At 42.3% G+C, this 14,050-nt stretch overlaps 1 protein-coding gene across 10 annotated transcripts in view; it reads right to left on the bottom strand.

Moving 5' to 3' along the window:
* Nucleotides 1-14,050, bottom strand: part of dlg2 (discs, large homolog 2 (Drosophila)) — a 941,559-nt gene that overhangs the window by 477,797 nt on the left and 449,712 nt on the right. For 9 of the 10 annotated variants that reach the window (XM_080197062.1, XM_080197064.1, XM_080197065.1 and 6 more), the window contains 3 exons: nucleotides 10,752-10,921; nucleotides 4,616-4,752; nucleotides 3,124-3,268 (listed from right to left, as the gene is read on the bottom strand). In XM_080197062.1, the coding sequence (XP_080053188.1) occupies nucleotides 3,124-3,268; nucleotides 4,616-4,752; nucleotides 10,752-10,921 (452 nt within the window). Of the gene's footprint in view, nucleotides 1-3,123; nucleotides 3,269-4,615; nucleotides 4,753-7,625; nucleotides 7,687-10,751; nucleotides 10,922-14,050 lie in introns of those variants that run through there. The other variant, XM_080197070.1, reaches the window with a different exon arrangement.

Here is a 14,050-nt window from a genome sequence, read left to right as displayed (position 1 = left end):
GCTGATTTATCTCTGTGTTTGCTGCTCATGGGGCTTAAATAGGCACAAGTGAAACTTTCGAGCAGATCTCCAGTCAAGAGTTGATTGTGTTTTAAAAGTCTGACTGAACTCTGTGTCACTGTGAGCCTGGATTGAGTGTAAGATACTTGTGAGATGTTTTTGTTATTTTATATATGTGGTGCCATTCTGACTGTCTGAGCCATCCAAGCACATGTGTCATTCTATGAACTGCCATTCTGTAAGTTCTTGTCTGGTGAGCTGTGCCCTGCAGATGAGGTGAAATAGTTTCCCTCTGCAGCACCATGGACCATTGCTTGTGTAATATTAGTCAGAAGAGTGTGAAAGTTGTTTTTATGGCCGAGTGTTTGATCGTAGCCACTCCAAGCGCCACATTCTGATAACATCCAGAAACAGAGTCTCTGATCAGTCAGAAGTGAGACGAAATAGCTTTGGTTGCACAAACAGCCCTGTCTGAAACTCTCCCCAAATCCACTTGTGTGCCTAGGACTCAATACTACCAAACTACAGGGCAGCTCACTGCTGACAGCCTGTATAGCAGATGGTAGAGAACAATGTTGCAATGGGTCAGCATCTCTACTCTGCAGGTATGGACCATCAAAACATTAAGAGTGAACACAAAGGAAATGAATTCTGCCAGTGTAATGACAAAACCAGCATTATCAAATCATGGGTGGTGTAATACTGATCATTGTTACAGACTCCAGTCAGTGGAATATTATCTTAAGTATGAGGTTTAGACACAGAAGACAAATCATTTTACAATGGCCATGCTTTTTTCCCCAGTATATATCTATAATATTTGACACGCTATGGATACCCTCTGTATGGGGGGGAGCTATTAACTGATGACTTTAAAGAAGCATGTCCACTTCCTTTATACACAGTTCAGATCTTGGACTTATAACACGTGCCCCACAAGCAGAATCATAAGAACATAAGAAATAGGAGCAGGAGTAGGCCATCTAGCCCTTCGAGCCTGCCCCACCATTCAATAAGATCATGGCTGATCTGTCGCTGCTCAGTTCCACTTCCCCGCCCTCTCCCCATAACCCTTAATCCCCTCTCTTATCAAAAACCCATCAACCCACGTCTTAAAAATATTTAGCGAGGCAGCCTCCACCACTTCAACGGGCAGAGAATTCCAGAGATTCACCACCCTTTGAGTGAAGAAGTTCCTCCTCAACTCCGTTCTAAAATGCCCCCCTTTTATCTTGAGGCTGTGCCCCCTAGTCCTACTGTCTTTTTTGAGTGGGAAGAGTCTCTCCACCTCTATCCTATCCATCCCATTCATCACCTTATGAGATCTCCCCTCATTCTTCTAAACTCTAACGAGTACAAGCCCAGTTTATTCAGCCTCTCCTCATAGCTCAACCCCCTCAACTCCGGTATCAGCCTAGTAAACCTCCTCTGCACTCCCTCCAAGGCCAAAATATCTTTGCGCAGGTGCGGCGCCCAAAACTGCACACAGTACTCCAGCTGCGGCCTCACCAATGCCCTATACAGCTGCAGCAAGACCTCCCTACTTTTATATTCAATCCCCCTCGCTATGAAGGCCAGCATCCCATTCGCCTTCCTGACCACCTGCTGCACTTGCAAGCTGGGTTTTTTGCGACTCATGCACAAGGACCCCAAGGTCCCTCTCTTTTAAGTCGCATCTTCTTAATGTGAAATCGGATCAGTAAATGATAGTTCCCAAGTGACCACAGCCAAGAGAAGCTGGATTAAGTTCTAACAGGCCAAGAATCAGCAGTTGGCTAATTTGCAGTGGTCTCTCCAACTTATAAATCTTTTATCAGTGGTCAGTGAGAATACTGCATAATGTATCTTGTCAAGACTGATAGGTCTGACATTCTGCAGTGACAATTCTGGGATTCATTAAGTTTCCAGATTGGAATTGGTAGGGATTTTTGTTCAGTCCAACCTCAAAATCAAAAAACGGAACCTTTAAAATAGAATCATTTCAGACACTGGTTGTCAGTAATGATAAAACAAAACATTCAAACTGGATGTGCGAACTGATGCAGTACTTGCATAATTAAAATGGAAAGTATTGGGTACTTGAGTTATTTTTGGGACCAAGTCCCATGCGTGATGGGAATGGTGAGCACCTAGATGGTCTTGACAACATCTCTATCTCTTATCAGGGTAGGGAGCAATGAGAGCGAAGCACAGGACCCCACTAACAATAAATCCGCCACTGATCCCTGGTAAAATAGGAACAGGATGAAAGAAGAAGAGTGCAACTGTTACTGAATCATAATAAGCAATTCTTTGAGATGTAAACAAAATAAAATCAAGTGATGCATTGTATTTCATTCATTTGGTTGACTGGCTGTAAGCAAACAACTAGACAGTGTTTCAGTGAGATTATAATTCACTCAAACCCATTCACTTGCAAAAAAATAAAATCAGGTTCTAAATGTTTCCAGCTGCACCTCATTTCAAGTCAAGCTGTTACTAAAAAAAAATCATGGTTGGCATAGCATTTTCTGTTTTACTACAAAGGTGTAAATAACAATTGCTACATGATCTGTCTGAAGGTCTTGTTGTGGGTATGCCGGCGTTGGACTGGCGTAAACACAGTAAAAAGTCTGACAACACCAGGTTTTAGTCCAACCTATTTATTTGATAATATACTCACAAATAAATAGGTTGGACTAAAACCTGGTGTTGTCAGACTTTTTACTGTGAAGGTCTTGTGCCAGCTTAGAGGCATTGCTGAGCCAGCTGAATTACTACCATAATTGGCTGAAGAATTGCACCTTCATTCTATTTCATTCAACGGTTCTATAACCGTCATCCTCTAAGGAGTACTCTCTGATGTCATTACTGCCCAGATTTTGAACCCTGAATGAATAAATGCTATAAAAAATTAAAGTTAATTGCAAATCTCGGAAGTACAAATTCTTAAAAAGGGACCTTGAGGAGAAAACAGCTGATGGAAAAAAGTGTATCTTTAAAAAAAATGTCATGGAAAGATAGCTAAATATTTTTGTGTGGTTAATAACAGAGAATGACAGTAATTGTGAGATAAAATACTGAGCAAACTTAAGAGTTAAAATGCAATGTTATGATTTAAAGCAATAAAAAAGATTCACTTACAGTGTGTGATATCAGGAGGTCCGTAAGGGTCATTTATGTAAACAGTAGTAGGCTTTCCAACTTTAAGGTAGACCACATCTGCTGTGTGTTTCAGCACTGCTACAGCTTCTTCATGGGCTATCTCTTCTAAACTGTAGTTATTTACCTTTTTAAAAAGATACAATTGTGTGACCATTTCCACAGATATGTTCAACATTAAAATTTAAACATCTCCTTAATTATATTCATATGTGCTGTTTTCAATGAGAAGGTACAAACAGGCAAAATAAAATTTCTTACTGAACTTGTGTACCATGCAAAACAAGTAAAGACCATTGTTTCAAGCTTCACTATAGAAGAGTTCTTTAAAATAAATTTCTGGAGCAGCTCCAGCATCTGGGGTTTTACCCAATTGGATCAGTGGACAAATACAACACATTGGCTATTTTACATCCCCCTGTGGTTGGCAGGTGGAGGGGACCCTAAAATTAGGTGCCATGCCATGGATGGCATAGTTGGCACCTACCCACCATCCCTGTCCCCACTGCAATTTTACCCATTGTACGGTAGGCATCTGGTAGCCCATCCACTCCTATGGCAATGGATGATCACTTAAGGCCTCCCCTTAAGGCCATTGAGATTTTACTAAGAGAAGCAGAAATCAAGGCAAGTCTGCATCCCAGACACTGCTCTGTCTAGTGGCTAGGCAAAGGAGCTCACATCTCCTTTATGGATCCACTGTCCCCAGTGGACGTCTTCTGAACTCTGCATTACATCTGTACACTGTCCAATTCCTCGTCACTACACTCATGCTCCTCTTTGCCGGGCCTGCCGGGCTGAGCCTTCAATACCTCCCCCGTTCACCTTTGCATTGACAATTGCCATAGGAAACCGGTCACATCCCCTTATGATACTGCTAAGAACAGAGAGCTTCTGGTTACATGATTAGTCAGCAGTTCAGAGAAGAGTCTTCCTCTGGAGGCATAAGCCCCAAGCCAACTAACAGCCCAAGAGAATGGCAATTTAGGCAAAATATTGAAAGATTGTCAACAATTATGGAATCATACTCTGAAGTTGGCCATCATTTACATCTCAACCAAGGCTACCAAAGCATGAAACACGATCCTTCATCCCATTGCTCTTGTGGGATCTTGGCTGCTACATTGGCTGTGAAAGACTTTGAGATTTTTTGAGGATGCAAAAGATGCTGTGCAGGATATTTTCCCTTCCCCACACGCGTTTTGTAGCAGCAGAGACAACCTGCCATTGGCTGGCGGCAGGATCTTCTGGTCCTGCCGCCATCAACAGGGTTTCCTGCTGTTCACAGCCTCCATTGCTGTGGAGCCTACCTTCACAAGAGGGTAGCACTAAATTGCTACGCAAGAGAAATCCAGCCTTCAGTAACCTCCTAATCATTTGCAACATTAAGTGTAAAAATGCATTCTTATGTCTTAACGTGAAGACACACAAGGCTCAAAATATGACCAAATTTGATAAAAATATTATATCTTACCATGAGGAGTCGGTCTCCAATTTGTAATGTTCCATCTCTCTGTGCAGCTCCTCCATCAATTATTTTTGTAACATATATACTGTTATCACCTGGGATATGCTGGTTACCCACACCACCAGCAATACTGAATCCTAAACCTACAACATAAACAAAGACATCATTTAGCACATACAATTATTGCAATTCATGCTGTTTCCCATAAATATATTATCTATTTTGTATATATCAGAGCAATGCAGAGATGGCATTACTTGTAGGTAAGGACCTTGTTTACGGTGCTTTAAAATATCTACTTCATGCTTCAGCTCATTCTACTGCTTTGTTTACTTTTCTCTGAGTTCACCACCAGATGTAATAAATCAAGAACTGGGAGCATCAATAGTCAACAGATATGCATATCAAACAAAAGGAAAATGTAACATTGCAATGTTAGCTTAATTTTGTTTTACAACATTTGCAAAAACTATGATTTTGATCACATTTCGACAAAAAAAAGCTTATCTTTAAAGCTATGTTAAAGGCAAGTTACTATTTTAATACTGATTATTCATAAATAATTTATCAATTAATTAAGATTTAATGGATCTTATTAGCTTCTTTTTAAAGATAGTCAACAAAGATCTCATATTTTTCTCTTTGAAACTTTGCTTGACAATGGGAGTGAAATAAATAATGGGCTAAAATTTATGGTCATATAATGTTACAGATATTAACTATAATTGAAATAGCTCTGTGGGGCCAGAAACATTGCAGCCATGATTTGCAGTAATAATGGTGTGGCAAACAGCACTTATAATAATTTTGATTCGGAATCAGATTGTCAAAGATAGCCTGGATGATGAGTTTATACAACGTTTTGAGAGTTTCTTAGAGCAACACATTCTGGAGCCAACCAAAGAGATTTGGTAATGTGCAATCAGAGAGGATTAATTAATGACCTTATGGTAAAGGTGCTCCTAGTTGATCATAATAGAATTGAATTTCATTCTCAGACTCATGGAGAGAAGAGTGGATTTAAGTCTAGTGTTTTAAACTTAAATAAGGGCAATTATGAAGGCATGAGGACAGCTGACTAAAGTGAACTGGGAAATTAGGTTAAGAGATAGAGCAGTACAGATGCAGTCACAGAATATTCAAAATAGATACATTAAGGTCAGGAAATGATGTACCACCCATGGCTATCTAAGGAAGTTAAAGATGGTTTCAAATTGAAAGAAAAAGCATAGAATTCCACAAAGATGAGTGGCAGGTCAAAAGATTGGATAGAATATAAAGTACATCAAAGGACAGATAAAAGATTAACAAAGTGGGAGACATTAAGATATGAGAGAAAGCTATCTTGAAATGTAAAAACAGATCATAAAAATTCACAGGTATTTGAGAAGTGAGCATTGGTCCTTTTGAGAGTGAGTCTGAGGGATTAATACTGGAAATAAAGGAAATGGTAGATGAATTGAACAGTTATTTTACATCTGTCTTCACTGTAGAGGATAGAAGTAACATTCTAATAATTATTATGAATCAGGAGGCAAAAAGGAACAATAAAAACAACTACAATTTCTATGGAAAGGGTACTGAAAAAAATGTAAGAACTAAAGGCTAACAAGTCCCCAGATCCTCAGATCTGTTTATATGAACATCTTAAAATAACTAGCTGCTGGGGTAGTAGGTGAATTAGTTTTACTTTTTCAAAATTCCCTAGATTCTGAAAAGGTCCCATCGGATTGGAAAATAATGACTTGGGGCTCCTCTACTCAAGAAAGGAGGGATACAGAAAGCAAGAAACTACAGGCCAATTAGATTAACATCTGTCAAAAGGAAAATGCTGATGGCTATTATTAAGGCAATTATAGCAGGACACTTTGAAAATCTCAACATCATCAAGCAAAGGATTTGTGAAAGGGAAATCGTATTAAACTAATCATATTTGACTAATTCATTAGAATTATTTAAGGAAGTAACCACCAATTGGATAAAGGGGAACCTGTGGATATGTTGTGCTTGAAGTTGACGGTAGCAGAATTGAGGGGTGGGAAGGAAGAAAGAGATGCCGGCTCTGATCACGGGGACAAGGGGAGTGATGCTGGCTTTCATCGTGGACGGGTAAGGATGGGAGCCTCTGAGACCCAAGTTTAAGTTTACTTATTTGTGTTATAAGTACATTATCTGCGTGGTGGGGTGGGGCGCAGGTTATTTTTTGCGCTGATCGGTACAGCTGGGTATTACCAGCATGTTTAGGCCCCATCCTTCTACATGCAGTGTGAAACCCCCGTTTTATTCTTGACAAAGTGCCATAAGATCTGGAGAGAAAACTGGCACTTTACCATTTTTGGTCTGGTTCTGCCCATTATCATGGATAGAGGAATGAGGATTAGCTGATGGGAAATAGAGAATTGGCATAAATGAGCGATGTTCTGTATGGCAAAATGTAATGAGTGGAGTGCCATAGGAATCAATGTTGGGTCTCAACTATTTACAATTTATCCCAATGATTTGAGTGAAAGGACTGAATGTATGGCTGCTAAATTTGATGATGATACAAAGGTAGGTAGTAAAGTAAGTTAAGAGGAAGTAAGGAATCAAGCAAAGGTGTATCATGTGAGGAATTATGAAATTGTCCACTTTGGCAAGAAGAATAGAAAAGCAGCATGTAATTTAAATGGTGAGAGATTACAGACTCAGGTCTGGAGGGATCTGGGTGTCCTAGTACACAAATCACAAAAAATCATATCCAAGTACAACAAGAAATTAGGAAGGGGAGTGGAATGTTGACATTTATGGCAATAGAAGTGGAATATATATGTAGAGAAGCGTTATTGCAACATATGGAATGGTATCTACCCTCCTCCTCCTCCTCCTCCCCCCTCCACAATTTGCAGTGGAGTTTCCCACTGTTCACTCGGGAACCCATGACTAGTGGTCAGCATCAATGGAACCAGAAGATCCTGCTGGCAGAAATGGCCAGAAAACCCCATCATTGGAGATTTAGAGACAACACACTAGTACTTACAAACATCATAAGATGCTCCAAGAACACATTTCTGACACATCTGATCCATGATGTGGGTATGCCGGCGTTGGACTGGCGTAAACACAGTAAAAAAGAACACCAGGTTTTAGTCCAACCGATTTATTTGATAATAGACTCACAAGCTTTCGGGTTAGTCCCTTCGTCAGGTGAATGGAGAGTTCTGGCCTCAGACAGAGCATATAAAGCACAGACAGTTTAGAGATTACTGATTAGAATGCAAATCCTTACACCTAACCTGCTGTTCAAGACCTGAAGTGGCTGACGATGTGAGTGGAAGGAGCACTGATCACAGGTTACAGAGATGTGTATTGTCTCCAGACAGTACAGTCAGTGAGGTTTTGCAAACCCAGGCAAGTCACGGGGGTTACAGATAGTGCAACATGAACCCAAGATCCCTGTTGAGAGCGTCCTCATGTGTGCGGAACTTGGCTATCAGTCTCTGTTCAGCTACTCTGCGCTGTCGTGTGTCGTGAAGGCCGCCTTGGAGAATGCTTACCCGAAGGTCAGAGGCTGAATGCCCGTGACCACTGAAGTGTTCGCCAACAGGAAGGGAACAGTCTTGCCTGGTGATTGTCGAGCGATGTTCATTCATCCATTGTCGTAGCGTCTGCATGGTCTCCCCAATGTACCATGCTTCGGGACATCCTTTCCTGCAGTGTATCAGGTAGACAATGTTGGCCGAGTTGCAAGAGTATTTACCGTGTACCTGGTGGATGGTGTTCTCACGTGTGATGATGGTATCCATGTCGATGATCCGGCATGTCTTGCAGAGGTTGCTGTGGCAGGGTTGTGTGGTATTGTGGTCACTGTTCTCCTGAAGGCTGGGTAGTTTGCTGCGAACAATGGTCTGTTTGAGGTTGTGTGGTTGTCTGAAGGCAAGAAGTGGGGGTGTGGGGATAGCCCTGGCGAGATGTTCATCTTCATCAATGATATGTTGAAGACTCCGGAGAAGATGTCGTAGCTTCTCCGCTCCGGGGAAGTACTGGACGACGAAGGGTACTCTGTCCACTGTGTCCCGTGTTTGCCTTCTGAGGAGATCGGTGCGGTTTTTCGCTGTCGATCTATGAGTTGAGCACCATATCCTGTTCTTATGAGGGCATCTTTCAGGGTCTGGAGGTGTCTGTCACAATCCTCCTCATCTGAGCAAATCCTGTGTATACGGAGGGCTTGTCCATAGGGAATGGCTTCTTTAACATGTTTAGGGTGGAAACTGGAGAAGTGGAGCATTGTGAGATTGTCTGTGGGCTTGCGGTACAGTGAGGTGCTGAGGTGACCGTCCTTAGTGGAGATGCGTGTGTCCAAGAATGCAACTGATTCTGGGGAATAGTCCATGGTGAGTCTGATGGTGGGGTGGAATTTGTTGATATCATCATATAGTTGTTTCAGTGATTGTTCACCATGAGGCCAAAGGAAGAAAATGTCATCGATGTATCTAGTGTATAGCATTGGTATGCTATACACCATATACCAATGCTATACCAATGCTATACACCATATACCAATGCTATACCAATGCTATACACCATATACCAATGCTATACCAATGCTATACACCATATACCAATGCTATACCAATGCTATACACTAGATACATCGATGACATTTTCTTCCTTTGGCCTCATGGTGAACAATCACTGAAACAACTATATGATGATATCAACAAATTCCACCCCACCATCAGACTCACCATGGACTATTCCCCAGAATCAGTTGCATTCTTGGACACACGCATCTCCACTAAGGACGGTCACCTCAGCACCTCACTGTACCGCAAGCCCACAGACAATCTCACAATGCTCCACTTCTCCAGTTTCCACCCTAAACATGTTAAAGAAGCCATTCCTTATGGACAAGCCCTCCGTATACACAGGATTTGCTCAGATGAGGAGGATTGTGACAGACACCTCCAGACCCTGAAAGATGCCCTCATAAGAACAGGATATGGTGCTCGACTCATAGATCGACAGTTCCAATGCGCCGCAGCGAAAAACCGCACCGATCTTCTCAGAAGGCAAACACGGGACACAGTGGACAGAGTACCCTTCGTCGTCCAGTACTTCCCCGGAGCGGAGAAGCTACGACATCTTCTCCGGAGTCTTCAACATATCATTGATGAAGACGAACATCTCACCAGGGCTATCCCCACACCCCCACTTCTTGCCTTCAGACAACCACAAAACCTCAAACAGACCATTGTTCGCAGCAAACTACCCAGCCTTCAGGAGAACAGTGACCACAATACCACACAACCCTGCCACAGCAACCTCTGCAAGACATGCCCGATCATCGACATGGATACCATCATCACACGTGAGAACACCATCCACCAGGTACACGGTAAATACTCTTGCAACTCAGCCAACATTGTCTACCTGATACGCTGCAGGAAAGGATGTCCCGAAGCATGGTACATTGGGGAGACCATGCAGACGCTACGACAACGGATGAATGAACATCGCTCGACAATCACCAGGCAAGACTGTTCCCTTCCTGTTGGCGAACACTTCAGTGGTCACGGGCATTCAGCCTCTGACCTTCGGGTAAGCATTCTCCAAGGCGGCCTTCACGACACACGACAGCGCAGAGTAGCTGAACAGAGACTGATAGCCAAGTTCCTCACACATGAGGACGGTCTCAACAGGGATCTTGGGTTCATGTTGCACCATCTGTAACCCCCGTGACTTGCCTGGGTTTGCAAAACCTCACTTACTGTACTGTCTGGAGACAATACACATCTCTGTAACCTGTGATCAGTGCTCCTTCCACTCACATTGTCAGCCACTTCAGGTCTTGAACAGCAGGTTAGGTGTAAGGATTCGCATTCTAATCAGTAATCTCTAAACTGTCTGTGCTTTATATGCTCTGTCTGAGGCCAGAACTCTCCATTCACCTGACGAAGGGACTAACCCGAAAGCTTGTGAGTCTATTATCAAATAAATCGGTTGGACTAAAACCTGGTGTTGTCAGACATTTTACATCTGATCCACACAGGAAAAGTAAATACAAACTATTCAATAAGTTTTAAGACATTCCACTTATAAGGCTTCAGGACTTCATTTTTAAATCATGATTTCTGTAATTCTTATCAGTTTATTTAAAGATTACCTTTGGGTCCTTTTATGAGCTTTATTTCTGTAATAGTTTCCAAAACAGGCCTCCGTCTACGCACATACAGTTGCACAATTGAACCAGCTTCTTTCAAGGCCTCCACAGCCCTACTGTGTGACACTTCAGATACATCAAATTCATTCACCCGCAGAATGCAGTCATTGACTCTAAATAGCAAAAAGAAAATCTGCGATCACAAAATTATTTGTTTTTCTTAATTTAATCTCTGTATCTGTATACTCATAAATGTAAAGAAATAGGCACAGCTAAATAATCCAAAATAATGTTTTCTATCAAGTGGAATCTAACTATTAGCATTACTTCACATGCAATTCCACATTGTATATTAGCCAAAATAGAAGAAATAATGCTGTTAGGCTACTGGAAAATGGTTCTGTCATAAGAACATAAGAAATAGGAGCAGGAGTAGGCCATCCAGCCCTTCGAGCCTGCCCCGCCATTCAATAAGATCATGGCTGATCTGTCGCTGCTCAGTTCCACTTTCCCGCCCTCTCCCCATAACCCTTAATCCCCTCTCCTATCAAAAACCCATCAACCCGCGTCTTAACAATATTTAGCGAGGCAGCCTCCACCACTTCAACGGGCAGAGAATTCCAGAGATTCACCACCCTTTGAGTGAAGAAGTTCCTCCTCAACTCCGTTCTAAACCGCCCCCCTTTTATCTTGAGGCTGTGCCCCCTAATCCTATTGTCTTTTTTGAGCGGGAAGAGTCTCTCCACCTCTATCCTATCCGTCCCATTCATCATCTTATACGTCTCAATGAGATCTCCTCTCATTCTTCTCAACTCTAACGAGTACAAGCCCAGTTTATTCAGCCTCTCCTCATAGCTCAACCCCCTCAACTCCGGTATCAGCCTAGTAAACCTCCTCTGCACTCCCTCCAAGGCCAAAATATCTTTGCGCAGGTGCAGCGCCCAAAAATGCACACAGTACTCCAGTTGCGGCCTCACCAATGCCCTATACAGCTGCAGCAAGACCTCCCTACTTTTATATTCAATCCCCCTCGCTATGAAGGCCAGCATCCCATTAGCCTTCCTGACCACCTGTTGCACCTGCAAGCTGGGTTTTTGCGACTCATGCACAAGGACCCCGAGGTCCCGCTGCACCGTCGCCTGCTGCAGTTTTTCGCCACGTAAGTAACAGTCCTTCCTACCATTCTTCCTACCAAAGTGGACCACCTCACACTTGCCAACATTAAATTCCATTTGCCATTTCCTGGCCCATTCGCCCAGCCTATCTAGATCCTTCTGCAGACTCTCCACACCCTCCGCACAATTTGCCGTTCCACCAATCTTGGTGTCATCAGCAAATTTCGACACTCTACACTCGGTTCCCTCCTCCAGATCATCTATATAAATGGTAAAAAGCTGAGGCCCCAGCACCGACCCCTGGGGCACTCCACTAGTCACCATCCGCCAATCTGAATAGCACCCGTTGACCCCCACTCTCTGCCTCCTATTTGACAACCAATCCTCTATCCACGCTAACACCCTACCCCCAACTCCATGTCCCTCGACCTTCTGCAATAACCTCTTGAGGCACTTTGTCAAACGCCTTCTGAAAATCTAGAAAGACCACATCCACCGGCTCTCCTCTATCCACCGCCCGAGACACATCCTTATAGAACTCCAGTAAATTTGTCAGACACGACTTCCCTTTAATGAAACCGTGCTGCGTCTGCTCTATCAAGCAATTCCCTTCAAGATGCCTCGCAATTTCCTCCTTAATGACAGATTCTAACATTTTACCTACCACAGACGTTAAACTAACCGGCCTATAATTCCCCGCCTTTTGCCTGGCACCCTTCTTAAACAATGGCGTAACATTAGCCGTTTTCCAATCATCCGGCACTTCCCCGGAATCCAGCGACGTTTAGAAAATAACCACCAAGGCATCCACTATCACCTCCGCCATTTCTTTCAGAACCCTCGGATGCATTCCATCCGGTCCTGGGGACTTGTCCACAATCAGCCCCTCCAGTCTGTCGAGCACCGCCTTTCTAGTAACAGTAATGTCATTAAGACCCTCCAGTCCTACCACCTTTCCATCGCTAACACCCGGCAAATTATTCACGTCCTCCTCTGTGAAGACAGAAACAAAGAAGTTATTCAATACCTTAGCCATATCCCCATCCCCTACCACTAGGTCCCCTTTCTCATCCTTTAAAGGACCAACATTCACCCTAGCCAGCCTCTTCCTTTTTATATATTTATAAAAACTCTTGCTATCCTTTTTTATATTAAGCGCTAGCCCAGCTTCATAGTTTCTCCTCCCTTCCTTATCAACTTCTTTGTCAATCTTTGTTGACATTTAAACCTCTCCCAATCCTCTTCTCGCCTACTACTCTTAGCTACTCTAAATTCCTCCGCTTTTAGTTTAACACTTTCCTTCACCTCCTTCGTTATCCACGGCTTATTACCTCTCCTCCTACAGTCCTTTTTGACCATCGGAATAAATTTCCGTTGAGCACCAAGAAAGATCTCCTTAAAGATCCTCCACTGCTCCTCAACAGACCCTCCCTCCAACACGCTCTCCCAGTCCACATTCGCCAATTCTTCTCTCATCCTACTGTACTCCCCTCTATTCAAACAAAGGACGCGTGTCCGGGAACCCACTTTCTCCTCCTCCATCTGCACCAGAAACTCCACCATACAATGATCACTCTCCCCAAGAGGATCCTTCACCACAAGGTCCCTAATTCTACCCGCTTCATTACATAGCACCAGATCCAAGATAGCTATTTTATATATATATATGTATATATATAATATATATATGTATATATATAATATATATATGTATATATATAATATATATATATAATATATATGTCATTTCCTATAATATTACTTATGCTTATTGGAAGGTAATATATTTACTAGATTCTTCTTTGTTAATTCAGTAGAAACATTACAACAAAATTCTCAAAAATAAAAAATTAACTCAAAGAAATGGTCACTCTGCTAGGTTGAGCACTTGAATTGTTTTATTCATTTCCTGTACAGCGTTGTGACAACATTTCAGCATCATGGTAAATGCAATCACAAGTTTGTTATTCAGGTATTCCAATAGCCTTTTTGTTCCTGTTCATGATGTTTTAATTATCTATGCACATAGGTAGGCCCTTTAAGTCTCTTTGCATCTGTACTGATTTTAACCTTTAACCATTAAGAAAATATTCAGATTTATCCTTTTCGGCTCCAAAGCAGATGACATCACAGTTGCCATTATTGAGAGTAATTTACCAAAATTTAGCCCATTTATTATTTTGTATT

Source organism: Carcharhinus amblyrhynchos, chromosome 10 (genome assembly GCF_965287045.1).
Source record: "Carcharhinus amblyrhynchos chromosome 10, sCarAmb.v2.hapA, whole genome shotgun sequence".
Lineage (NCBI taxonomy): Eukaryota > Metazoa > Chordata > Chondrichthyes > Carcharhiniformes > Carcharhinidae > Carcharhinus > Carcharhinus amblyrhynchos.
The sequence above is the reverse complement of the archived record's forward strand: the minus strand, read 5'-3'. Positions and strand labels throughout refer to the sequence as shown.